This window comes from Spea bombifrons, chromosome 5 (assembly GCF_027358695.1).
Source record: "Spea bombifrons isolate aSpeBom1 chromosome 5, aSpeBom1.2.pri, whole genome shotgun sequence".
Taxonomy (NCBI): domain Eukaryota; kingdom Metazoa; phylum Chordata; class Amphibia; order Anura; family Pelobatidae; genus Spea; species Spea bombifrons.
Genome location: NC_071091.1, coordinates 28,767,139 through 28,792,580, shown reverse-complemented (window position 1 = coordinate 28,792,580; position 25,442 = coordinate 28,767,139). Strand labels below are relative to the sequence as shown.

Genomic DNA, 25,442 nt, shown 5'->3' with positions numbered 1-25,442 from the left:
AAATAAAAAAAATGGTCTGTCGAGATTTATCTTCTCAACTACCCAGTTACAGTGATCTCCGTGAAACTGCAATTTTCTTCTTATGATCAAAAAATGGCCAAACAAGATTAATGCGGTATTACTGAGAATAACGGATAGGCATTTATGTTATGAGGTTTTTTTTTTTTTTTTTTTTTTTTTTTTTTTAACATAACATCTAGAAATATTTCCACCGTCCATAAATACACATTACTGGAAATGTCCATGATACAGTCACATACAATAGTACTTTGGAGTTTCTAGAAGAGAAGGATAGCATTGCAGGACAGAAGGATCCAGTTACCAAAGGGGAACCGTTCTTCAGAAGAGGTATGATTTGATTTATGCCACTTTGATCTACAGTATACCGAACCTATTTCTCTGCAACGGTGAAATAAATGAGCATCTAGAGATCTTCAGAAATAACAATTTTGCAGAAAAAAAATGGAGCAAAAATACTGAAACGTGAAAGATTGTTCACAGATCAAAGGCCGTAGAGTAGACACCATTGGCTCGCAGACTGACAAGAATACAACCGGCTAATGAAACGATTTTTACACGCAGAAGTGTTTATATTTAAAAGGTATACCCACCAAAAAAATGGAAGGACAGCAAGGCTTGCTTATTGAAAGTCTTAAAAGTAATGTATCTAATTCAGTTCGTCTACTTCTCTGTTCACCTTAAAATATGAAATCTTGATATAGAAATGCACAATCTTGAATGCGGGAAGAAAGAATATTTTTAAAAATAGTGCCTTTATAGGCTACCTAAATTACATTAAATGACATGCTTTCAAGACTACTCAGGTCCCTTCTTCAGGCATATTATACCAATTATAAAATGGATACCATAGTCTAGAAAGCTTGCAATCTAATGCAATTGAGTTAGCCAATAAAAAGTACCATTTTTTCCTAACTCACTATTATAGAGCAAGGAAAAAGCTTTCAAACCCAATTTTGGCCGGTTGCTGCCCCTTTCATACTTCGAGGCAGCCTTTTGGTGTGTAAATTGGCTAAAGAATGAAAGCTAGAGGCTAAATTGCATTTCATCAAACTAAATAATTACAATATTAGATGCGCCGTGAAATTTTTATCCCTCAGGTACCCGTTCAATCTAAGATAATGTGCCACAAGGCAAATCTAAGGGAGAAAATCCCATAAATGACATTTTAGTAACAAAATAGATATTAATCTAATTCGAAAGCATAATGAAAACAGATTTGTTAGTTATCGTAAATGCCTTTCTGTTAAGGGTAAGAATTACAAACTGCTTTATAGTTTCATTTGAGAAGAAATGAATGGACTTTTATTTACACATAGGGGGTGAAGATGATAGCAGCAATAAAAATTACAGAGATGATCACTTATAAGAGTTTAAATAACCAAATACCAATATCTGAATGTGGTGTAATAAAGGGCCGAATATCCTTCAAAACTTAAGGCACAGATAGGTGACCGGTGGAGGCCTACGATTGACCCCATCTCAGCATTGGGACCTCTAAACATGTAGAGGTGGCAAGCTTGCTGTAGCACCTGTATTTATTCCCGAGCTATGTGGATCGCACTTTAAAAGACCTACCAGGAAAATAAGTTCTACAGGAAAAACATAATGGTTATTTATGTAAAAATAACTAGAAGTCTCAAAGTTTAAAGTTACCAGATTGCTCTAGTAATCAACGGAACACTCCTGTTGACCGGACTGTTCATTTGGTTGCTATGGTGATGAAAGCATTCTTCAATATAAGCCAGAGTCACATTGTATACAAAATCCCTGTAGAATTTCAGTTTTCTTCATTTAGCTTAATTTAGCCTAGGGTCCATAGGGCCCAATGGCTATCATTGGATGTTTAAATTCTCTTACTGCATTAACCTCTACCACATCGACTAGAAGGGCCACTTAATCCATCCCCACTTCAGTGAAGACGTATATTCCAACATCGAATCTAAAGCTCTGACCCTCTACTTTTAACTATGATCTGGTGCTGTAGAACCTCTTTTGAAATATACTTCCCTCCCCGTACTTTGTTCACCCATTTCAAAGGGCACTGCCCAGATTTTATAATTTTATTTAATTTATTGTATCACATTAAGCTTTTTTATTTTTTATTTTTATTTTAAAGAGCGTTCTGGTTTTTACAAAAACTAGACTGCTGGATCTTAGGTATGTGTTCTAGGTCTGTCATCTTAGCGCAACCTAGTAGACAAAACACCCCGACTCCTAATACTAATTGTGGTAAATAGAATAGCTCGATGTTAATCACCCTGCTGAAAACTGACTAATGAAAGTCTATGAAGGAACAGACTTCCTTAGACATTAGAATCAGCTCAGTTTGGTGTCTGAGCGGGACATTCATTGGAACAGTTTTAAAAATACTTGCAATAAACCTTTCACAGATTTCCAGTATCTTCTGCTGCGACGATGCTTTATCCCAGTATGCAGCTGGCTGTCTTTCTATGCAGCTGGCAGCCCGATTGGCTGCTTTCGTAGCAGCTTTTTCACTTGATATGTTTTAGACCTGAATAGGAGGTCCAGGCGAGCGTCCAAAGCATGTCAATATTAAATCACATTATAGAAGTGCAATACATTGACAGATAGCACACCAGCTCATACAGGTATACAAAATGGCCACAACAAAATTCTTCACTTGTACATTCATTTTATTTTCTTGTAGCACTTTAATGCAAATACACAGGACATATTGTAGATAAAAACAAGACTAAAAACTTGTATACAGTAGATATGCTTAAAAGATAATAGTCCCTTTCCACATAAAATGATATTTTAAAATGATTTCCAAAAAAAAAAATTAAAATAGAAAAAGCCAGATTTTTTTTATGTACGAATAAAAAGCAATAAAAAAAAAATCCTGAAAATGTTTAACATTAAAAATAAGCGGTGGTTATTCACGTTTCTGGGACCTGCCACTGAAAGGGTTGAAATCTGAGTTCCGACTGTGGAGAGCAGTGCACGATGGTCAATGGGTTCAGACAGGTACTTAACACTTGTATGATGAGGATTCTTTTGTTTTCCCTCAAAAAGAGTTTACAATTTGCATACAGGAAAGCTGCTACTCAGATGTAACGGGTTAAAATAACTATAAATGAATTATTTTCTAACACTAGCAGCTCCTGCATGACTGATCCAATTGTGTAATGTGTGTAGCTTCATTGTTCTCCATGTGCCATTACGTTAAGCAGCTTTATGACGGTACAGTTTCACAGATCAGTGGTAGAGCAGGGAAGATTATATATATATGCATGTATGTGTTCAGGGTTTTGTGCGTTAGTGGAGACCGATCTCCAAGGATTCTGTAAAACATGAGAAAACCCATGTGACAGTTACCGCTCTACATGTGTTCTGGATGACTTTGTAAGCAGGAAATAAACTCTTCCACAGGTACTCCTTCATAACAGATTTGATACACAGCGGTGAAAAGCGGGAACCTACAAAATAAAATCAAATAAGGCATTTGTTAGATTACAACCTAACCTAAATGGAATGAGCAGTATCACGTAGCCCTTTTTTCTGTTATTCTAAATACTTTGCAGAATAGAAGATTTATCAGTAGTTTAAGTTTTATGGCTACTTGCGTGAATGTTGTGTTCAACAGCTAAATAAATGATTAGGTACAGCAACATATACATGATCCTCAGGAAGCACGGTTGCTATATTTAGTGCAGTTAACCTGTGAAAGTCAGTTCAGATCCAAGCGCAAGGCACCTTCACAGTATTTATTATTGATGGCACTTTATGTCAGCTGTTTTGGGGATATTTAATTTTAACGTTTATCATGGGCCCAACTTATAAACGGGGCCACAACAAATTCTGCCCCTATTCATTGCTTTCCTTTTTCCTCAACCATCAGAACCTTAACAAAAAACACAAGAGAACAATTGGGAAGAATAAATCGATGAAATCTAAAGAATATAAGAAGACCACATGTAATAAACTAAGTGGATTTCAATATATTATATTTTTATATTATATATAATATAAAATCGTATACACCAATAGATTTAGTCTATGAAATAGAAAATATAGGATTTATTCTATGTGACAGGTTCGTTTTAACATGTACTCCATCACTTTCCGCTTCGGTGTCGAATCCTATTAGACATAACGGTGACTCAACTCCATGAAAAGGAAATTTGAGATCAGTTCAAAAGAGTCTGACCTCTTAGAGTTCTCAAGATAGCGTGCAGGACAAAAAATCTTCCGTAGGCTGTGACCCTCTCTATCAGAAAACTATAGACCTATGATTAATGTACCAAGTCTAAGAGATGAGAACGATCCAGCACTTACTTATCTACCATGCCTTTCTGCTTCAAAATGCGATAAACTTCTGCAGATGTTTGGGGTCCCTGTAGCTTCTGTCCATTAAGCATTTCGTTTTCCAGTTCTTCGATGCTCTGTGGCACAAAACTACCGTTTAATACAGTTTGAATACACATCTTCAGATTGCCAATTCCAACTAGAAATCTGTACGTTGCTGGCATTGTGTACAACGCCGTTACTGCCTAATTCATAAAAATAACCTCTGAATCCAAGTTATATTTTAATAGCAGGTGTTTAAACAATTCCTCACGTAAGAGATAGAAAGAAAATCAAAAACGAATTTAAAAAATCATTAAATAAATTTACATTTTTAGCATGCGGATATAAAACAAAATGCGAGCTGTAGAACTCCTAGGATATAGAGAAAAATAGAGAAACCTTATAAGGGGTGCATTTATTAACAGTAATTACACTCCTAGAAATTTACTATGATGGGGCATTACGGCCTATTTAAAAAAGGGACAACCACTGATTCCGTAGTTCATTGGAAAACAGACTGATCATAGTTGTCCTACAATTTGTCCAATTGTAATTTAATAAAAAAAAGCATATGGATTAACAAAAGTGTCCCTAGGGTAACAATTTACCATCTCCACACAGCTAGTTATAATATATAATGCCTGATTGGGACATTGACTGCAGGAACTGTATATTGAAGAAGAAGAGAAAAAAAAAAAAAAAAAAAAAAAAAAAAAAAAAGGATAGGTGTGTGAAAACTGGGAAAAATATACAAAGACAAAAGATAAGATAAGACAATATTAAAAAAGGAACACACCAGTATGCCCATTATGGTCATACTGCAGTTGTAATATATCTGGCAAACATTTTAGCTAAGTTTAAGATTTCCTTTTACTCCTTTGGCTTGTTGATTTCCTGTAAGGATTTATTGGATATTCCATTGATATTCTAGTTAAAATTAAGTTCCACTGAGAAAGCTACTGTGTTTTCTGAAAGGAACTCAGCTTGAAATAGTGTAAATAAGAACTCAAAATTGGAAGCACTAAACGTCTGGTTCCAAACCTTGTCCTCAAGGCACACTAATAAGACAGGATTTAGGACTTACCTTGCCAGTTTTCACAAAAGCCTCAGCTACTTTTCGATTACGCCCGCCATAACAAGTGGTGATAAGATCAGCCACTCCACAGCTCTCCAGGAACGTGGCAGAAGATACTTGGCCCTTGCAAAAGATCTTGGCAAAAGAGATCATCTCCATGAGTCCGAGGCGGATAACGGCGGCCTTGGTGTTATCGCCACAGTTGAGGCCATCACAGAAACCAGCACCCACAGCCACTATGTTCTAAAAACAAATACCCAAGATCAGTAAATTGAACAGATGTTTTAGGTTTAATTCTACATATTAAAAAGGAATGTTATAGCTTTAGCCATTAAACAAGTACCAGTTTTGGACAAGTGCATCACATCTATTTTGGAGACACAGTTTCAAATGTGAGGAGTTCCTATTTAATATACGTAGTAAAAACTAGGGAGCCATCATGCTCAAGGTCACAAACACAGAACTCGAGATTGTTTCTGGATTCCATTAAATGTAAGGCAGGCCACAGATAAAACCAAGTTGTTTTGTCACAGGGCAATCTGAAAAGTATAAAGGGGCCAGGAGACTTCATATCAGACCACCTTGACCAACATCATGAACATGCTTTACATTGGACTTCATGGAGACATTAATATCTCACGTGCAATAAGACAACTTACTGCATTTATGCAGCAACCTATGTCAGAATTACTTTAGTTATTAAGTGAAAAAAAATCCACATTCCAGCTTCTATCATTCTAACCATACAACATATTAACGAAAGATGGACGTGACTCAAGAAGTTCCAGGACCCATAATACAATGCTTGTGGTTAAGCCCTATGAATTTCAGAAGGCAATACTTCATCCTTATCTGCGTGACAACATAGAAGCCTCAGGCAATAAAGAATGGGGGTAAATTAATAAATTAGGCTAATTCAGCATACCGCGTTACATTATACGATTGTTGTGTAGTTCTTAAACACGGGGCCTCACGAAACACAAATTATTTATTTTGGGCATGGCCAGCTCCTAAATTTTAAGACCATGCAGAGTCTGCTTCAAAGTTTATTGACAGTGTAAATTTATAAGACCATAAAATAAATTAACAAGCACCAGAGGACAAGACTTCCTTTATTAAACCCCCAATAAAAGTGAAAGGCAAGAACATGTTTAATAAACCAGTAATATTTATTTAGCTGTGGTCTGGGTTTGTTTGTATTTTTTATTTTTTTTTAAATTGAAGTTTTATGGATGGAAATGTTCTATTACAGACCATAAAAAAACCAAAGCACGTAAACAAATAGCATGAAAATAAAACACCTGAATTACTTGTACCGGTCTAAATCCACATATTAAAATAAACACTTAATCCACTTAGAAGGGTTTCTTGATACTCTGAACCGAAGGAATTAAAGTCTTTAAACATTTTGCAGAAATCAAACGTCTTCTGGTTTCCAGAATAAACACGGAGATTGGAATCGGGAAGGATCTCTTTTTATTTTTTTTTTTAATCTAGCGATGTAAAATGTTTATGAATGTCAAATAAGAGGGGTTTTTTTTTGCTTTTTTAAAAGTAGGGTAATGTTTCCCTGGAGCAAGTTATTTCCTATTCTGTGAAGGTATTCAGTTACAATAAAAAAAGTCGAGAAAAAAAAAACACGAACAATCAAGGACTCTAGGTCTTATCTCTAGTTTTCCACGTTCTCAGACATAAGCCGCATTTAAATGAGGCAAAGAGCAATTTGGTTGCTCAGCACAAAAGCTTCAAGTCACAATAAACGCCCTTTAAGTAATGAGTGTCCAAAGTGGAAATCACAACGAAAGCACAAAAACCAAATAGATTATCAAGAGCATTTTTTTTATATACCGTATATAAAAGAGGTGATAAGATCTGAGAAGGTTTACTAATTTAAAAGTAATCTTTATGCACAATCTATAAATTAAACTACACAAGTGCATGTATGTATTAAAAGGCTAAATTAGGCTTTGGAAAAAAAATAAAAAAAACACCACAGGCCAGGAAATAGAGGATAACCGGACCCCATTACCGCTGATGAAGATGTGTAGCTCGATAGGTAACAGTGTCATGATGGGGTAATTGCGAGCAAACACAAAAAGCTGCATAATGCCAATTACATAGATAGTAGGCAGCAGCGGTCCCAGGATTTAATAATACAGCTTTTGGGGGGGGGGAAATGTGGATTTATTATGTACGCAACTCCAGCTCAGCAATGGTCACATCCGTCCTATGACCTAGACTAATCACCAGTGTTAGCTGAAAGGATAGAAAGGCCTACAGATAATTAATAGGTTATGAAAAGGCACCCCACATACTCTTCCAATGAAAAAAGGTTAAAAGCTATTTTTATGGGCTAGAGACTTGTCTTGCAGTTAAGGTTAGGATAACTATTTTTTTTTATATATAAAATAGCCTATTTTAAATATCACGAGGATGCTTAAAAGGCATTCAAAGCAGATCTGTTACATCATGATTTGGGGAACAGTATCACAATCCTGTACGGTAAAGGAACCTAATAGTCTTCAGGGAAAACTGAATAAAACTTTAAGGGCTGTAAAGCAAAGGCAGATTTGGCATTATTGAGCCATCAATAACAGAACATTTAGGGCTAGACTGCTTCTTTTCAAAGGCATAGTAATTCTCTTATGTTTTGTTTTTTAATGCATGTTGTGGTCCACGCAAGAACTCCATAGAATACATGCAAATTGATGCAGACATTCTAAAGTTACTGAACAAAGACTTTAAGACTGTTGCGTTCTCATTCTTCCAGCTACCTCTACTGAACCCAGTGTAAGAAGAAAGCATACCCAAGTACACTTCCCACGAATTACCCTCAGCACGCCCGTTGAAGTCAATGTGGGACAGGTTCCCAATGAAATGATAGGGTAGTCACAGCAAATATCATGCAGGCAAGGTAAGCATCAATATTTAAATGAACGCACCACACAGGAAGCGTGGAAAGCATACTCAAGTACACATCCTACTTTCACTAGAGGCAGTGAGGGGGAGGAGTAAACTTAGACAAGACTCATTTCTCAATTCTAATAACTAATGAATACATTTGTATTGGCATACGAACAGCGCATTGCAAAATTTACTCCTATATCCATTATACATGAAAACAAGGACTATAGTGGTCCTTTAACAGCAAATAAAACAGAAACGGAGGTGGTGCTATGAAACTAGACATGATGGAAAAAGTGAGCAGTATACCGCCAAACTAAAACAGAAGATACAGGAACGCAGGAAAGATATTACATATTACATCTCAATATTTGTGATAATGTGTACCCACAGTTCCTTGTTGAAGGCCATAGCTCACAATAGCAGAGATGATTACATGTTCAGTACACATGTTCAGTGACTGAGTCACACCACACAAAAACAAAAGTTTTAGATTTTAGAAAAGCTTACTTTTCTAAAATGAGAAAATGTATAGAGGAGTCATTATCAGACTGGCACAATTTAAATGGTGTTCAGGAGAAATGGGATTTTGTAAAAGCTGTTTTATGGAAGATAACAGAAAATTGTATTAGGTTGGTCAGTAAGAGTAAAAAATTAAGGAAACCGCTGTGGTACTCTGCAGAAGTGGCCAAAATCGTGAAAGACAAGAAGTTAGCCTTTAGTAGATACAAAAATACCCAAAGTGAGGAAGATAGACAGATCTATAAAATTAGGCAGAAAGAGGCAAAGAAAGTTATAAAAACTGCCAAATCACAGGCAGAAGAGCGAATTGCCCTATCAGTAAAAAATGGAGATAAAACATTTTTTAGATATATTAATGAGAAAAGGAAAGTTAAACAAGGATTAGTTAGACTAAAAACAAAAGGCATATATGTAGAAGAGGATAAAGGTTTAGCTGACTGCCTCAATGAATATTAGACTTGTGCATTCGTCTTCGGGCGAACATGAAAACGAGCACGAAGAGGCCGTTTTTTTGTTCGTTCCGAAGGAACGTAGAACAGAATACAGTGCCGGCAAACCGTAGGCGAAGACGAAGACTCACAATCACGAAGAATCGAAGATTCTTCGTGATCGTCTTCGTTTTTGCCGCGCAACCGCCAAAATTTCAAACAGGAGTGAGCTGATCCTCGTCTGTCCAATCAGCTCACTCTTGTGACGTAACGCTAAGGGTCTCGTCCAATGCCTGTGCTGCTGTTTTTTGAATTCTGAAGGCGCCTTTATAAGACCAGAGCTTGCCTGAGAGATCCATTCATTTTTCGCTGTGACTGCTTTGGCAACACTGCTGTGCTGCATCCGAGCGTTACAGAGAGAGATTGTTCTGTTCTGTGTGAGACTGGTAAGCCTTTCTCACAGTGTACTTCATCCTCACTTCAGTGCTACTTAATATAATTAATTTAATAATAATAATTTGATTAATTTAATTTTTTTAAAATTAATTTGTCATCAACTTTAGTGTAAGTGCTGTTGAGTTGACAGTGCACCCAGTGCCTCAGTGGCACTGGGGTGCCCTTGCCCTGGGCTGGCACTAGTGCCTATTGCCTGTCCTGCTTAAATAAATTAAATAGAATTTATAAATTACAATTTAATAGAATCTATAATTTAATAGTTCATTATAATATTATATATATATATATATTTGTCAGTCATATATATATATATACTATAGTATACTAGTGTAGAGTGTACTGTAGACATTCATCTACTAGTGTCTAATTTAAAATCAGTAATATTAATTAATATAATTAATAATTGAATTCATTATAAAATATATATATTTGTCAGTTATAGTTAGTAATAGTATACTAGTGTAGAGTGTACTGTAGACATTCAGAACATCTACTAGTGTCTAATCTAAAATCAGTAATATCAATAATTCTCTAATTCTTTCTTATCTTAATAGTTAATTAAATTAGCTATAAATAAAAGTAATAATATTAATTAATTACTACTAGCGTATAGTTCAGCTAATCTTATTAGTACTGGTGCTGCAGCTCTATAGTTTGTGCTTTGTTTTAGCAACAGTAAGAGACCAAGTCAATTTTTCTTAATTAATCTTTCATTTTATTTCATTTGTTTTGCTCACCTCAGTCCATCAGTGAAGTGAACTTGTTGGGCTAGTGAGTGCAGCCGCATAAGTGCTGTGTTTTTTTTTGATCAGCAAGCAGTGACGTTAACTGTTTTGCAAAGATTTTCTCATTTATTTTACATTTTATTTCAATTTTATTAAAAGTACCCTTAGTGTTTTGCTCACCTCAGTCCATCAGTGAAGTGAACTTGTTGGGCTAGTGAGTGCAGCAAGCAGTGAAGATAACTGTTTTGCTGTGACATTTTATTTTATTTCTAATTCTTTTCAAGAAAAATTGACTGTGACGAGCTGTACTAAGCAAAGCTTCAAGCTACTAGCTGTAGTACTAAAATAATTCTAATCTTCTTTAATCTTAATCTATAATATATTATAAATAATAATATTCTAATTCATAATCTATAATATAAGTAATTCTAATTCTAAATTCTAATTCATAATCTATATTCTTCTATCTATAATACATAATATATAAGTAAATTAGTTCTAATCTATTAATATTATATAACTTAATATTAATTAATAAATCATATACTGAATCTGATTTAACCTCACTTTAGCTTAGTGGGTTTGAGAGCGTCTGCCTAGAGGTAGACTTATAGTAAGGAAATATAGCTTTAGGCTAGCATAGTAGTAGGCTAAGCTCTTAGGCCCGTGTAAATTCAAATTAAAAATAAAATACTGCTAGTTATTAAATAGTTAATCTTGAGTTAATAATTTAAATAACTTTAGGATTTTGGCAGATTGCACACAGCACAGTGCAGTAGTGCATAGTTTTACTTTTTAAGCAGTAGCACTGAAGAGAACTTCCTCTAATTTTTTTGTCTTTAATTCGTTTTTCCTTTTTTTTATTTTTATTTTTTTATTTTTTTTTTATAGTTTTTTAAACACTACACTACACTACACTACACTACACTACACTACACACACAACACAAAATTTGAAATGGATCCTCCTTTTGGGACTAAGGAGGGACAAGCTCCATCTACCACCACCACCACCACCACCACCAGCACCACCACCAGTTCTAAGATGCAGCCTTTGCGTCAGTCTAGTCGGCCAAGTAGGCCAAGCTCTCGCTTATCATTTGGGGAAGCATTGCTTGAAGGATCATCAAGTAAAGGAAAGGCACCAAAAGCAGGCAGTAGTAGTGCGGCTAGGCCCACAAGCTCTATGGTTTTTTACGGAAAGCCTAAAGCACCAGAAGCACGTTCAAAGTTAAAGGGTAGCACAAGTAGTACCAGCCCAGTGACTAAAAAGAAGTGCCTTTTGCCCCAAGCAGCATCTTCCCCATCCACCAGCAGCATGCAAGGTACCAAGCAGAGCCAAATTAGCAGCAAGACTCAGAGGGGTCCCAAACCAAAGCGATCTCATTCCTTTGTAGGGAAAACCACCACCACCACCCCCACCTCTACCGCCTCTACCACCACTAGTGCTGCGCCTACTGTTCCCACTGGTACCGCCACGCCATGTCCTCCTAGTACCTCTAGCAAGCCACCAAGTCCTTACAAAATTTTTGTAAAGACAGTTAGAGAGAGGGCTACACATAGTGGAACTCCACCTAGCGAGGTAGCAGAGGAGCCTGAGACTGAGAGGCCAAGTGCAGAGTCTATTCTTCCTGCTCGCACTACTACTAGTCACGAGTCTCACGACGATATCAGTCTTAGCTCCAGCCTAGCAGGAATTCCATTCGATCTGGCTAATGAAGAGCTAGACTATGAGCCAGAGGAAGTAGAGGAGATGAGTGGTCAGGAATCAGATTCCTCAGGGAGCAGTGTCCAAATGACTAGTGCACAATTTTCCCCTGAGCCTCCACCTTCTCCGCTACGATCATCACCATCACCACCACCAGCAGCAGCAGCAAAACCTAGCAAATCTAAAGCAATTAGCAGTCCCACTATGGCCAGTACTGTTACCACCAGTCCCACCACCACTAGTTCTGCCTCTGTTCATCCACCCCGAGCAGTAAGAGCAGCACCCAAGGCACACTCCAAGGCTATGCGCGCCCCAATTTGGGAGCACTTTGAAAATGTTGAAGAAGGGCGCTATGGAAAGTGCAAACATTGTGGGAAGCTAATAAGCAGAGGGAAAGTGTCTGGCCATTTTACCAGTGCTAGCATGAAGCATCACCTCAGCACTCAACACAACGCTGTGCTATTGGGGAAAGATGCAGAGGTAAAACTTAGTGCAGGCAGCATAGCTGGTGGCCGTGGAAAAACCCCAACAGCTTCTTCTTCTGAGCCAATAGCAGCAGCAGCAGCAGCAGCAGCAACTAGTGCTGGCAGCCAGAGACCAAGGCAGGTTGGAGCACTGCATGCCCAGCCCACCCTGGAAGAATTTGGGGCATTCCACTCCAAGAGAACGATGCCCAAACAGCAGGCCAATAAAGTAACGCGACTTATTGGTCAGTTCATTGCTGTTGGAGGGGCATCCTTCTCCATGATTGAAGGGGAGCCTTTCAAACAATTGATGGCGGCTGTGGCTCCACAATACACAGTTCCGTCACGTTCCACTTTCAGCAGGAACATTGTCCCCTCGCTGTATCGGTCCTGTGTTGCAGCAGTGAAAGAGGAGCTTTCCAAGGCTGCTGGTCAGTGTGTTCATTTCACTACAGATTTGTGGAGTGCACCTAGCGCCCAGCATGCCTTTCTTTCTTTGACAGCACACTGGTGGCAGCCCGGTGTGTCTAAGGAAGTTGCTGCAGCAGGCTACCGATCATTCCTTCTCCATGCAGAAGTGATGGATGAAAAGCACACTTCCCAAAATATTCTGCATGCGATTAGGAAAATGTTTAGCCTTTGGGTGGGAGCAGAGGCGGGCACCAATGTTGAAGTTGGTTTTGTGGTAACTGACGGAGGTGCCAATATGGTGAAAGCGCTGCGAGATGGTCATATTGTTGGTGTGCGCTGTGCAGCCCACATCATCCATCTTGTAGTGAAGGCAGCAATGTCAGAAGGAACTAATGTGGCAGCAGTAGTTCTGTCCCGCTGCAGAAAGATCGCTGGGCACTTTCACCATAGTGTTAAGGCTAGCCAACTTTTGAGGGAAGAGCAAGAGAGGTCAGGTCTTCCCGTACACTGCCTACGTCAGGATGTCAGTACACGGTGGAACTCCACGTTAGACATGCTAGAGAGGATTTTGGAGCAGCAGAGGGCAATCCATAATCTTGCCTCAGAGCACAATATAGGGATTACCTCTCCATTGAATAGGGAGGATTGGACAGTGATCGCCCAGCTAGTGGCAGTCCTTAAACCATTCAGGGATGCCACAGAAAATTTAAGCTCAAACACTGCCAGTCTGGCCCAGGTAATCCCAGTGTTCTCCCATCTAGGCAGCAAGATGGATGTGTTCCTTGGAAACCGTGAGGCTGTTCAAGGTGGCACTCTACATCCTGACGTAGCAGCCATAGTCAGGAAGCTGAAGGATCTGCTAAAAGTACACCTTCGCAAGCGAATGGAAGAGAGTCCCGAAATGATGCTAGCGTGCCTTTGTGATCCAAGAATTAAGGGAAAGCTAGCTTTGAAATTCAATGTTCTCAGTAGCTACCGGGAGCAATTGGTCAACAAGGTGCGTGACTGGCAGCGTAAAATGGGAATGCTGTCCGAGGAGGGTGAGGTGCAGGAGGAGGAAGAGATGATGTGGTCTGCTACCCCTAGCAGCAGCATCAGCAGCAGTGCCACAAGCAGCACAACACAGCTGAGTGGAGCAGCTGCGTTTTGGGAAGAGGCACTTGGCAGTATAGTTGGACCATCTGACAGAGCTAGCAGCAGAAAGGAGAGTAGTGCTGCTGAAATGGTCAAACTTTACCTCTGTGAAGTTCCTTCTGCTCCTAATGTTGATCCTCTTAGCTACTGGGATGAAAAGAAGAGTGTGTGGCCTGCACTCTCATGGGTTGCGCAGCAGCTTCTATCATGTCCGCCAACCACTGTTCAAAGTGAGCGCGTGTTTTCTATGACTGGAAACATACTGAGTCCACAGCGCTCACGCATGGCACCTCATCTGATGGAGCAGATTGCCTTTCTTAAATTCAATCTGCCCAAATTGGGTTACCCAGCTCTTAGCTTGGAAAGTTAAATTTTTTCTCTCTAATGTTTAAGGTAGTTTCTCCCCCTGGTTGCACTTGCTGCGGTGTGGCAATGCCTGCTACCTCCGCTGGTGTAGCCAATTTACGCTAGGGCCTAGTGTCTGAGCTCTGTAAGTCCGCTCCCAAACGCCTAGGACTGACAGTCTTTGGATGCTTTGCCCTGGGGTGAAACAGGTGAGTGGGTCGTCAATTGCCCACTCATTCACCTTTTTCCGTTTCCAACGCTGCTGCTGGTGGTGGTGCCAGTATCTTTTGCCAGTTCGCTTCCTGGCTGAAATCATGCCTCAGATGTCCCTAATGGAAAGGGTAGTTTCTCCCCCCTGGTTGCACTTGCTGCGGTGTGGCAACGCCTGCTACCTCCGCCGGTGTAGCTAGCTTATGCTAGGGCCTTGTGTCTGAGTTCTGTAGGTCTGCTCCCAAACGCCAAGGACTGACAGTGCTTGGATGCTTTGCCCTGGGGTGAAACAGGTGAGCGGGTCGTCAATTGCCCACTCATTCGCCTTTCCCAATTCTGCTGCTGCTGGTGGTGGTGCCAGTGTCTCTCTTCAATGCCAGTTCGCTTCCTGGCTAGTGTCATGCCTCGAATGTCCCTGATGGTAAGGGTAGTTTCTCCCCCCTGGTTGCACTTGCTGCGGTGTGGCAACGCCTGCTACCTCCGCCGGTGTAGCCAGCTTACGCTAGGGCCTTGTGTCTGAGTTCTGTAGGTCTGCTCCCAAACGCCAAGGACTGACAGTGCTTGGATGCTTTGCCCTGGGGTGAAACAGGTGAGCGGGTCGTCAATTGCCCACTCATTTGCCTTTCCCAATTCTGCTGCTGCTGGTGGTGGTGCCAGTGTCTCTCTTCAATGCCAGTTCGCTTCCTGGCTAGTGTCATGCCTCGAATGTCCCTGATGGTAAGGGTAGTTTCTCCCCCCTGGTTGCACTTGCTGTGGTGTGGCAACGCCTGCTACCTCCGCCGGTGTAGCCAGCTTACGCTAGGGCCTTGTGTCTGAGCTCTGGAAGTCCGCTCCCAAACGCCAAGGACTGACAGTTTTTGGATGCTTTGCCCTGGGGTGAAACAGGTGAGCGGGTCGTCAATTGCCCACTCATTCGCCTTTCCCAATTCTGCTGCTGCTGGTGGTGGTGCCAGTGTCTCTCTTCAATGCCAGTTCGCTTCCTGGCTAGTGTCATGCCTCGAATGTCCCTGATGGTGAGGGTAGTTTCTCCCCCCTGGTTGCACTTGCTGCGGTGTGGCAACGCCTGCTACCTCCGCCGGTGTAGCCAGCTTACGCTAGGGCCTTGTGTCTGAGCTCTGGAAGTCCGCTCCCAAACGCCAAGGACTGACAGTTTTTGGATGCTTTGCCCTGGGGTGAAACAGGTGAGCGGGTCGTCAATTGCCCACTCATTCGCCTTTCCCAATTCTGCTGCTGCTGGTGGTGGTGCCAGTGTCTCTCTTCAATGCCAGTTCGCTTCCTGGCTAGTGTCATGCCTCGAATGTCCCTGATGGTGAGGGTAGTTTCTCCCCCCTGGTTGCACTTGCTGCGGTGTGGCAACGCCTGCTACCTCCGCCGGTGTAGCCAGCTTACGCTAGGGCCTTGTGTCTGAGTTCTGGAAGTCCGCTCCCAAACGCCAAGGACTGACAGTTTTTGGATGCTTTGCCCTGGGGTGAAACAGGTGAGCGGGTCGTCAATTGCCCACTCATTCGCCTTTCCCAATTCTGCTGCTGCTGGTGGTGGTGCCAGTGTCTCTCTTCAATGCCAGTTCGCTTCCTGGCTAGTGTCATGCCTCGAATGTCCCTGATGGTGAGGGTAGTTTCTCCCCCCTGGTTGCACTTGCTGCGGTGTGGCAACGCCTGCTACCTCCGCCGGTGTAGCCAGCTTACGCTAGGGCCTTGTGTCTGAGCTCTGGAAGTCCGCTCCCAAACGCCAAGGACTGACAGTGTTTGGATGCTTTGCCCTGGGGTGAAACAGGTGAGCGGGTCGTCAATTGCCCACTCATTTGCCTTTTCCAATGCTGCTGCTGCTGCTGCTGCTGCTGCTGGTGGTGCCAGCATCTCTTCTCTGCCAGTTCGCTTCCTGGCTAGTGTCATGCCTTAATTGTCCCTTATGGTAAGGGCAGTTTCTCCCCCCTGGTTGCACTTGCTGCGGTGTGGCAACGCCTGCTACCTCCGCCAATGTAGCCAGCTTACGCTAGGGCCTTGTGTCTGAGCTCTGGAAGTCCGCTCCCAAACGCCAAGGACTGACAGTGTTTGGATGCTTTGCCCTGGGGTGAAACAGGTGAGCGGGTCGTCAATTGCCCACTCATTTGCCTTTTCCAATGCTGCTGCTGCTGCTGCTGCTGCTGCTGCTGGTGGTGCCAGCATCTCTTCTCTGCCAGTTCGCTTCCTGGCTAGTGTCATGCCTTAATTGTCCCTTATGGTAAGGGCAGTTTCTCCCCCCTGGTTGCACTTGCTGCGGTGTGGCAACGCCTGCTACCTCCGCCAATGTAGCCAGCTTACGCTAGGGCCTTGTGTCTGAGCTCTGGAAGTCCGCTCCCAAACGCCAAGGACTGACAGTGTTTGGATGCTTTGCCCTGGGGTGAAACAGGTGAGCGGGTCGTCAATTGCCCACTCATTTGCCTTTTCCAATGCTGCTGCTGCTGCTGCTGCTGGTGGTGCCAGCATCTCTTCTCTGCCAGTTCGCTTCCTGGCTAGTGTCATGCCTTAATTGTCCCTTATGGTAAGGGCAGTTTCTCCCCCCTGGTTGCACTTGCTGCGGTGTGGCAACGCCTGCTACCTCCGCCGGTGTAGCCAGCTTACGCTAGGGCCTTGTGTCTGAGCTCTGGAAGTCCGCTCCCAAACGCCAAGGACTGACAGTGTTTGGATGCTTTGCCCTGGGGTGAAACAGGTGAGTGGGTCGCCAATTGCCCACTCATTCGCCTTTTCAATGCTGCTGCTGGTGGTGGTGCCAGCATCTCTTCTCTGCCAGTTCGCTTCCTGGCTAGAGTCATGCCCAAAATGTCCCTAATTGTAAGGGCAGTTTCTCCCCCCTGGCTGCCTCTGTCTGCGGTGTGGCAACGCCTGCTACCTCCGCCGGAGTGGCCAGCTTACGCTAGGGCCTTGTGTCTGAGCTCTGGAAGTCTGCTGCCAAACGTCTAAGACTGACAGTGTTTGGGTGCTTTGCCCTGGGGTGAAACAGGTGAGTGGGTCGCCAATTGCCCACTCATTCGCCTTTCCCATTTTTCAATGCTGCTGCTGGTGGTGGTGGTGGTGCCAGCATCTCTTCTCTGCCAGTTCGCTTCCTGGCTAGAGTCATGCCCAAAATGTCCCTAGTGGTAAGGGCAGTTTCTCCCCTCTGGCTGCGTCTGTTTGCGGTGTGGCAACGCCTGCTACCTCCGCCGGAGTGGCCAGCTTACGCTAGGGCCTTGTGTCTGAGCTCTGGAAGTCTGCTGCCAAACGTCTAAGACTGACAGTGTTTGGGTGCTTTGCCCTGGGGTGAAACAGGTGAGTGGGTCGCCAATTGCCCACTCATTCGCCTTTCCCAATTCTGCTGCTGCTGCTGGTGGTGCCAGTGTCTCTTCGATGCCAGTTCGCTTCCTGGCTAGTGTCATGAATCAAATGTCCCTAATGGTAAGGGCAGTTTCTCCCCCCTGGCTGCCTCTGTCTGCGGTGTGGCAACGCCTGCTACCTCCGCCGGAGTGGCCAGCTTACGCTAGGGCCTAGTGTCTGAGCTCTGGAAGTCTGCTGCCAAACGTCTAAGACTGACAGTGTTTGGGTGCTTTGCCCTGGGGTGAAACAGGTGAGTGGGTCGCCAATTGCCCACTCATTCGCCTTTCCAATTTTTCAATGCTGCTGGTGGTGGTGGTGGTGGTGGTGCCAGCATCTCTTCTCTGCCAGTTCGCTTCCTGGCTAGAGTCATGCCCAAAATGTCCCTAATTGTAAGGGCAGTTTCTCCCCCCTGGCTGCCTCTGTCTGCGGTGTGGCAACGCCTGCTACCTCCGCCGGAGTGGCCAGCTTACGCTAGGGCCTTGTGTCTGAGCTCTGGAAGTCTGCTGCCAAACGTCTAAGACTGACAGTGTTTGGGTGCTTTGCCCTGGGGTGAAACAGGTGAGTGGGTCGCCAATTGCCCACTCATTCGCCTTTCCCAATTCTGCTGCTGGTGGTGGTGCCAGTGTCTCTTCTCTGCCAGTTCGCTTCCTGGCTAGTGTCATGAATCAAATGTCCCTAATGGTAAGGGCAGTTTCTCCCCCCTGGCTGCCTCTGTCTGCGGTGTGGCAACGCCTGCTACCTCCGCCGGAGTGGCCAGCTTACGCTAGGGCCTTGTGTCTGAGCTCTGGAAGTCTGCTGCCAAACGTTTAAGACTGACAGTGTTTGGGTGCTTTGCCCTGGGGTGAAACAGGTGAGTGGGTCGCCAATTGCCCACTCATTCGCCTTTCCCAATTCTGCTGCTGCTGCTGCTGCTGGTGGTGCCAGTGTCTCTTCGATGCCAGTTCGCTTCCTGGCTAGTGTCATGAATCAAATGTCCCTAATGGTAAGGGCAGTTTCTCCCCCCTGGCTGCCTCTGTCTGCGGTGTGGCAACGCCTGCTACCTCCGCCGGAGTGGCCAGCTTACGCTAGGGCCTTGTGTCTGAGCTCTGGAAGTCTGCTGCCAAACGTTTAAGACTGACAGTGTTTGGGTGCTTTGCCCTGGGGTGAAACAGGTGAGTGGGTCGCCAATTGCCCACTCATTCGCCTTTCCCAATTCTGCTGCTGCTGCTGCTGCTGGTGGTGCCAGTGTCTCTTCGATGCCAGTTCGCTTCCTGGCTAGTGTCATGAATCAAATGTCCCTAATGGTAAGGGCAGTTTCTCCCCCCTGGCTGCCTCTGTCTGCGGTGTGGCAACGCCTGCTACCTCCGCCGGAGTGGCCAGCTTACGCTAGGGCCTTGTGTCTGAGCTCTGGAAGTCTGCTGCCAAACGTTTAAGACTGACAGTGTTTGGGTGCTTTGCCCTGGGGTGAAACAGGTGAGTGGGTCGCCAATTGCCCACTCATTCGCCTTTCCCAATTCTGCTGCTGCTGCTGCTGCTGGTGGTGCCAGTGTCTCTTCGATGCCAGTTCGCTTCCTGGCTAGTGTCATGAATCAAATGTCCCTAATGGTAAGGGCAGTTTCTCCCCCCTGGCTGCCTCTGTCTGCGGTGTGGCAACGCCTGCTACCTCCGCCGGAGTGGCCAGCTTACGCTAGGGCCTTGTGTCTGAGCTCTGGAAGTCTGCTGCCAAACGTTTAAGACTGACAGTGTTTGGGTGCTTTGCCCTGGGGTGAAACAGGTGAGTGGGTCGCCAATTGCCCACTCATTCGCCTTTCCCAATTCTGCTGCTGCTGCTGCTGCTGGTGGTGCCAGTGTCTCTTCGATGCCAGTTCGCTTCCTGGCTAGTGTCATGAATCAAATGTCCCTAATGGTAAGGGCAGTTTCTCCCCCCTGGCTGCCTCTGTCTGCGGTGTGGCAACGCCTGCTACCTCCGCCGGAGTGGCCAGCTTACGCTAGGGCCTTGTGTCTGAGCTCTGGAAGTCTGCTGCCAAACGTCTAAGACTGACAGTGTTTGGGTGCTTTGCCCTGGGGTGAAACAGGTGAGTGGGTCGCCAATTGCCCACTCATTCGCCTTTTCAATGCTGCTGCTGGTGGTGGTGCCAGCATCTCTTCTCTGCCAGTTCGCTTCCTGGCTAGAGTCATGCCCAAAATGTCCCTAATGGTAAGGGCAGTTTCTCCCCCCTGGCTGCCTCTGTTTGCGGTGTGGCAACGCCTGCTACCTCCGCCGGAGTGGCCAGCTTACGCTAGGGCCTTGTGTCTGAGCTCTGGAAGTCTGCTGCCAAACGTCTAAGACTGACAGTGTTTGGGTGCTTTGCCCTGGGGTGAAACAGGTGAGCGGGTCGCCAATTGCCCACTCATTTGCCTTTCCCATTTCCTTTTCCATTTCATTATTTTCCTTCTGATACACAACCAACCAAACATAACACACACAATAACACATATAACACATATAACACACAGTGACATCACACATAACACACATACACACACACTTACAATGCACAAAACACAAGGACGTTTTCCTTGTTATTTGCCCTGGCCTTCACTCACTAATAGCATTACATTAACACTATAACTCACACTTCACCCTATAACATTTTTCCATCCACATACCTGCCAACAGACCCAACTTTTTCAGGGACAGTCCTGCTTTTTTCCAGTCCTGTCCCATCTAATTTAGCTAAACTAGGTATGCAAAATGCAAATACACATAGGTAGTTATAGCTTGGTAGGTAACGCTACTATAAACATTTAATAAATATAATCAAGTACTAAATAATAAATCTAACTTTAAAATACATTTAAATAAACCCCTATTTTTTTTTTAAAAAAAAACATTAAAATTAAATTATTATTATTTAGACATAATCCATCTTTAACCAAACCAGTGCACTGCTACTAATCTTAAACATAACCGTACATTAACCCTAAGCTATTTTTTAGTTCTTGTCCAACATTTTTCCATCAGCATACCTGCCAACACACCCAAGATTTTGGTGGACAGTCCTGCTATTTTCCAGTCCTGTCCAATAAGTAAGTTGGGTTGTTGCAAAGTATGCCATTGTAAATAGGTAGCAAATGTTAGGCATGTAAAGTGGTCCAAAATCAATTTAAAAATGTAAAATATTCCCTATTCTTTTATTAAACATCTATGGACAGTACACCTCGGTATGTGTGTGCAACTCTATTGGTCGTTTCGGCAGGGGGCTCGCCTGCCATCAACGAATGAAGTGCATTCTGCAGTTCTGCAATTCACTCGTTGATGCCAGACCAGCCCCCTGCCGAAACGACCAATAGAGCTGCACACACGTACCTTCACGGCAGCTGCTGCTGCTGTGATGTGTTATTAACCCCGTATTAACCCCTGCTAGGCAACCAGGAGGAAAACGAAGATTAAACGAGCACGAAGAATGTCCGCGAATATTCGCCCGAAGAGAAGACAGGAACGGGCGAATATTCGCGGAATACGAAGATTTTTTTTCCCCCGAAGACGAGCACGAAGACGAACACGAAGAGCCCCCTGGTGCCCAAGTCTAATGAATATTTCTGTTCAGTTTTTACAGATGAGAATGATGGAATGGGACCTCAGTTGGGAAAAAAGACGGAATCATTTGAAATATGTGAGTTTATCGAGGCGGAGGTTTTACTTCAGTTGTCTAAGGTAAAGACAAATAAGTCGATGGGGCCTGATGGGATACACCCCAAGTTATTAAAAGAGCTTGGGGGTGTACTAGCAAAACCGTTAACTGATATATTTAACGAATCATTGGTAACGGGAGTTGTCCCTGGGGATTGGAAAGTAGCGAATGTTGTGCCTATACACAAAAAAGGCAGTAGGGAGGAGTCGGGCAACTACAGGCCAGTTAGTCTTACATCTGTAGTGGGAAAATTAATGGAAACAATGTTAAAGGAAAGGATTGTTGAACATCTGAAGTCACATGGCTTTCAAGATCAAAAACATGGGTTTTCCTCAGGAAGATCTTGCCAAACAAATCTTATTGATTTTTTTGATTGGGTGACTAAAGTCATTGATCAGGGTGGTGCAGTAGACATTGCGTATCTGGATTTCAGTAAGGCCTTTGACACTGTCCCACATAGAAGACTTATAAATAAACTGCAATCTCTGGGTTTAGATCCCAATGTTGTTGAATGGATTAAGGAGTGGCTGAGTGACAGAAAACAGAGGGTTGTAGTCAATGGCGTATATTCAGAACAAGGTCTTGTTACCAGTGGGATACCTCAGGGATCTGTACTTGGACCCATTCTCTTTAATATTTTCATTAGTGATATTGCAGATGGTGTTGATGGAAAGGTATGTTTATTTGCCGACGACACAAAAATTTGCAACAGGGTTGATGTTCCTGGAGGAAGAAGCCAAATGGCAAACGATCTAGGTAAGCTGGAAAAATGGTCAGAGCTGTGGCAATTGGCATTTAATGTGGATAAATGCAAAGTAATGCACCTGGGGCATAAAAACCCAAGGGCAGAGTATAGACTATTTGGTACTGTCCTAACCTCAACGTGTGAGGAAAGGGATTTAGGGGTAATTATTTCTGAGGATTTAAAGGTAGGTAGACAATGCAGTAGAGCAGCAGGTAATGCTAGCAGAATGCTTGGTTGTATAGCGAGAGGTATTAGCAGTAGAAAGAGGGAAGTGCTCATGCCGCTGTACAGATCACTGGTGAGACCTCACTTGGAGTATTGTGTACAGTACTGGAGACCATATCTCCAGAAGGATATAGATATGTTGGAGAAAGTGCAGAGAAGGGCTACTAAAATGGTTTATGGATTACAAAATAAACCTTACCAGGACAGGTTAAAGGATCTTAACCTATATAGCCTGGAAAAAAGACGGGACAGGGGGGATATGATAGAAACATTTAAATACTTAAAGGGAATCAACAAAGTAAAGGAAGAACGTTTATTTAAAAGAAGAAATAAAACCACAACAAGAGGACACAAGCATAAACTAGAGGGGCAAAGGTTTAATGGTAACATCAGAAAATATTACTTTACGGAAAGGGTAGTGGACGCATGGAATAGCCTCCCAGTGGAAGTGGTAGATGTTAATACAGTAAAGTCATTTAAGCAAGCATGGGATAGGCATAATGCCAAGCTAGATATAGGATAAGGGCAAGTACTAAAGGAGAGTACTCAGAGGTTGGGCAGACTGGATGGGCCTTCTGGCTCTTATCTGCCGTCACTTTCTATGTTTCTATGTTACACAAGTGCCATCTTCCGCTCACTTGTGTAAACACCTCACACATTAGTAACCAGTGCACACTCTAAACAACTGGAAACTTAATTTATGAAAAATATCCTTCAAAACAAACCATTCTCTCTCTTATATGCACCCAGGAGCATCACTCTGCATTCATGAGTAATCGTGGCATTTCCTCTGGAAAATGCGGGGACAATTTATCATGTATGTTCAGGCAGGTCTACCATCTCATTTCCAACAGTTTAACATGCTCTGAAAAAATTAAAATGATTGATGCACTATAGGGCCTTGAGATAAAACTGAGAATCCCAGATGGTCACAAAAATACACATTTCACGTCATGTCTACTTTAAAATCTAGACTGGTTTGCCGTTTGGTTTATATATGCTGTTTTTTTTTTTTCTTTTTTATAAATACCTCAGCGGCACTTAAAGGCGTATTGTTGGACCTTTTAATATTTGTAATGCTACGTCACATTTCTCAACACGGACTACACATATGCCAAGGCCTGGACTGGCCATTTGGCACACCGTGCAAATGCCTGGTGACCAGTAGGGCCAAATCGTACAGAAAATGTCACTCTAGGAGATCATGTCCTGTAGTGTGTGGCCACCCGCATCGGGCAGCTGAGCTCATGTAATTCTGCGGGTTGATCCCCTTAAAATGCTAATTAATGGGTTGCTTAGCCCTGCATATGCATCGAGCCAAGGCATAGCCATGATGGTTCATGGGAAGGTTCTTCCATTTCCCATAATCCCTTACGGAAAACTGCATTAAAATCCCATCGTGAGCCCAAGCAAGCAGGATGAGGTTATAATTCCCTGCCAAGAATATGCTTTTAAATGAGTCTAACGTCCCAGCATGTAAATTGGTTACTGGACTCTACCTTCAAGGCGCCACAAAGTTCCACGGTATCGGCATCATCCACCACAGTAATACGGAAGTTTGGAGTCTGTAGCAGCTCTTTGAACAAAACGCCATTCTCGCGGACTCTGCTGCCTGATAAAAAGTAAAATATAATTAAAGTATGTATAAATATTTAGATGCAGACCCAAATGCTCAAAGAAAACACAGCCAACCTTTTAAATTGATCCACGAGTTTGATGGGAATATTTCTTACTTCCCTTTTAAGTAACCTCCATAAAATACACTATATCATATAGATACCATGGTTATGGACAATCAAAATGTTTTAGAAGCTTATACCAACTCCTTTTGAAAGGTTGCTTTGCGACTAACAGGATACACCCAACAGAGAGACTAAAGAGATTACATCCTTATTTTAAGCAGACTACTGTATCCTATGGATATAAAAATATTAGTTCTAAAGAGAGACAATTTTGTAACATAACTTTGGGCAAATCATTTACAGTTCAGCAATATAAAACTACGGTATTGAATTGACCCCAATTGCTTTGGGTTAATCTCTCACTTTCTCAAGTTCTGTGTTTCTTACTACATTAAATCAACGTAATTGGGTGGAAAAAAAAGCCACACACCACAAAACAATATATATGTATAAGTCATACAAACTATTGAGCCTTTTGGTACGTAACCCCACATACTCACCTAACCTGAGCATTTAGTCTAGATCACAGGAGCACCCTTATGCAAATCTGGTGGATTAACCCATTCTCCTCCACTTCTGGGAGCGGATCCACACTATCTTGGAGTCCCTGACAGCCCACCCTCCTTTCTACAACACACCAGACGTGCCGTCGCAGCACGCTCATTTAGAGAACGCAGCTAAATCTGATTGCTTGCCACTGGCAACAGCAGGTGGTGCCCTCTATTACAGACTGTCTCCACCGCTTCGAAGACATTTCCAAAATTAAAGAAAGCGCCCCGTCTCCCGCAGATCGCACAAGGACATCCCAAGCTACCTTAGTATGCAACTGCTGCTCTTTTACACAATAACCAAAATTCCAATTATATGTATCTCTATTCACAATTTCAATTGATGTATGTTTAAAAAGATTGGGAATATGCATAAGCTTAATGGATGTAATACGAAATTGTACTTTTAGATACAGGAGTTACAGAGAGAAAGTTTTAATGGCTGTCATTACATACATATTAATAAACCAAGTACATTTTATGGGTGTTACATTATTACCTGGATCTTCAAAGCATGAAATTGGATAGCTAAATGAATCAAATCAAC

General features: G+C 42.9%; 1 protein-coding gene across 1 annotated transcript in view; it reads right to left on the bottom strand.

Moving 5' to 3' along the window:
• Nucleotides 1-3,066: 3,066 nt before the first annotated feature.
• Nucleotides 3,067-25,442, bottom strand: part of GPD1L (glycerol-3-phosphate dehydrogenase 1 like) — a 31,849-nt gene continuing 9,473 nt past the window's right edge. The window contains exons 5-8 of the mRNA XM_053467242.1: nucleotides 24,165-24,277; nucleotides 5,417-5,650; nucleotides 4,321-4,427; nucleotides 3,067-3,461 (exon numbers count right to left, since the gene is read on the bottom strand). Coding sequence (XP_053323217.1) covers nucleotides 3,365-3,461; nucleotides 4,321-4,427; nucleotides 5,417-5,650; nucleotides 24,165-24,277 — 551 coding nt within the window. The 3' untranslated portion in view covers nucleotides 3,067-3,364. The remainder of the gene's footprint in view (nucleotides 3,462-4,320; nucleotides 4,428-5,416; nucleotides 5,651-24,164; nucleotides 24,278-25,442) is intronic.